This window comes from Neophocaena asiaeorientalis, unplaced genomic scaffold (genome assembly GCF_003031525.2).
Source record: "Neophocaena asiaeorientalis asiaeorientalis breed wild unplaced genomic scaffold, Neophocaena_asiaeorientalis_V1.1 scaffold39, whole genome shotgun sequence".
NCBI lineage: Eukaryota > Metazoa > Chordata > Mammalia > Artiodactyla > Phocoenidae > Neophocaena > Neophocaena asiaeorientalis.
The window spans coordinates 7263176-7265188 of NW_020175670.1; the positions used below are offsets into that span (position 1 = coordinate 7263176).

Below are 2013 nucleotides of genomic sequence, written 5' to 3' on the forward strand. Positions count from 1 at the left end.
AGGCCTCTCACCGTTGTGGCCTCTCCCGTTGCAGAGCACAGGCTCCGGACGCGCAGGCTCAGCGGCCATGGCTCACGGGCCCAGCCGCTCTGCGGCATGTGGGATCTTCCGGGACCGGGGCACGAACCCGCGTCCCCTGCATCGGCAGGCGAGCTCTCAACCACTGCGCCGCCACCAGGGAAGCCCTACACGTTAATTTTTAAAAATTAATCTGGCCAAACTTATTTTTGCCAAAACCAATAATCCCGAGAACTCAAACTAAAAAAACTGGTAACGGAGGGGGTTTTGTAAAACTACTTCTATTGTGAGCAGATGCTCCTGTGGCCCAAGTTCTGCGCTGATCACATCTTGGGGTCAGGTGGGGGTTTGGGGCACAGGGCTTAAGGAAACATGGATCCCAGTTATTAAATGGGGCACAGCTGCTAGGAGGGTATTTACCTCACTTACTACCAGGGGCTTTCAGAAAAGTTTGCCTATCAAATGCCTGTCCAGTAACGAGTGGCTTTAAGGAATAACACAACACACAGTAGAGTTATTACCACTTGGAATAAGTAAGAAGAGGTGTTCGGTTTTGGAAAACTTACCACCGAGACAGGATCCATGGCCTCTTGCTTGACAGGGACTGGGTCAAACATGAGCATTCTTTTAATTATGCTTTCTAGGGTGCTCTGGTGTTTGGCCTAGAAAACAAAACAAAGTGTTTGTCTAAATCCCAAGGTTACTTTCAATATAAATCAGTAAAAAGAAAATATATATATAATATTCCCCACCCTTCCCCCCTCTCTGCTCCTTCCCCTCCCCTGCCCCCGGAATGGCCGGAATTTGTTTCCCTTACCTATGAAAGATGCCATTTTATATAATTAAAACCAGACTCCATGGTCATAACCGGGTGAGAGCCAACGGGCATTTCTAACTCAAATACATAAACCCTGGTGTTTCTGGAACAATAGGTACAGCCTCTTCTGAGCAGCCATGCTTGTTCAAGATTACCGTGCAGCTCACTAGAAGTTAACATTATATATGAATGTTAAACACCTTCCCTTTCCCCCTTTTGTTTTGTTACAGAAAAATCAGAAAAAACCAAGGCAGGCAAAAAGACAACTTAGAACCAACCATCGTGAATCTGTCTTTATCCCTCCAAACTCTCTTTTAAAGTGGATTGTAATATGCGTACTACATAGTACCCATAATTTCACTTAACAGTTTACTGGGAAAATGTTTCTTTTTCGGTAAGTGTGGTTCCATACCATCAAGTTCAGTGTGCCACTGTGTGAACCAATCAGATATTTGCGGCTTGCGGGGATCTTAGTTCCCTGACCAGGGATGAAACCCAGGCCCCCTGTAGAGGAAGCACAGAGTCTTAACCACTGGACCGCCAGGGAAGTCCCCAATCAGATTTTTAAAAATTCCTTTTATTGGGCACTTAAGTTGCTTCTAAATTTTCACCATTACAGATAGCAATGAGCACTTTTATACTTACATCCTCCTGCACATCCTTAATTTTTAGGATAAATTTTATGAAGGGGAATTCTAAGAGTGAGAAGCATGTACTTTTACCAAAGCATTTGCTGTATCATCCAGCAAAGATACTCTATAATTTCCATCAGTAAAATAGAACCTGTTTCCCCAAATTCCTACCAGCAATGTGCATGATCATTTAAAAAAAATGAAAACTTTGCTAATTTGTTAATATCAAAACGACAAATGATTTTTATTCTCTATTGATTTAATTACTGAAGCTGAGTCTTTTTCATCTTTATTTACCATTTACATTTCTTCTTTTACAAGTTGATTTTTTTTTTTGGGAGGGCCGCGCTGCACAGCACGCAGAATCTTAGTTCCCTGACCAGGGATCGAAGCAGCACCCCCTGCGGTGGAAGCGCAGAGTCCTAACCACGGGACCACCGGGGAATTCCCCACATTTCTTCTTTTGAGAAATGCCTATATTCAGGTCTTGAGTTCCCGGTCCCTGCTTATGGCTTTCTAAGTACTTTTTTTTTTTTTTTTTTTTTT

The 2013-nt window shown here is 43.2% G+C and overlaps 1 protein-coding gene across 5 annotated transcripts in view; it reads right to left on the reverse strand.

The window, feature by feature from the left end:
• KLF3 (KLF transcription factor 3) overlaps positions 1-2013 on the reverse strand; it is a 31202-nt gene that overhangs the window by 20472 nt on the left and 8717 nt on the right. The window contains exon 1 of one of the 5 annotated variants that reach the window (XM_024731630.1): positions 585-714. The exons of 3 other annotated variants lie outside the window; for them this stretch is intronic. In XM_024731630.1, the coding sequence (XP_024587398.1) occupies positions 585-641 (57 nt within the window). In that variant the 5' untranslated portion in view covers positions 642-714. Of the gene's footprint in view, positions 1-584; positions 715-2013 lie in introns of those variants that run through there. One more of the 5 variants, XM_024731635.1, reaches the window with a different exon arrangement.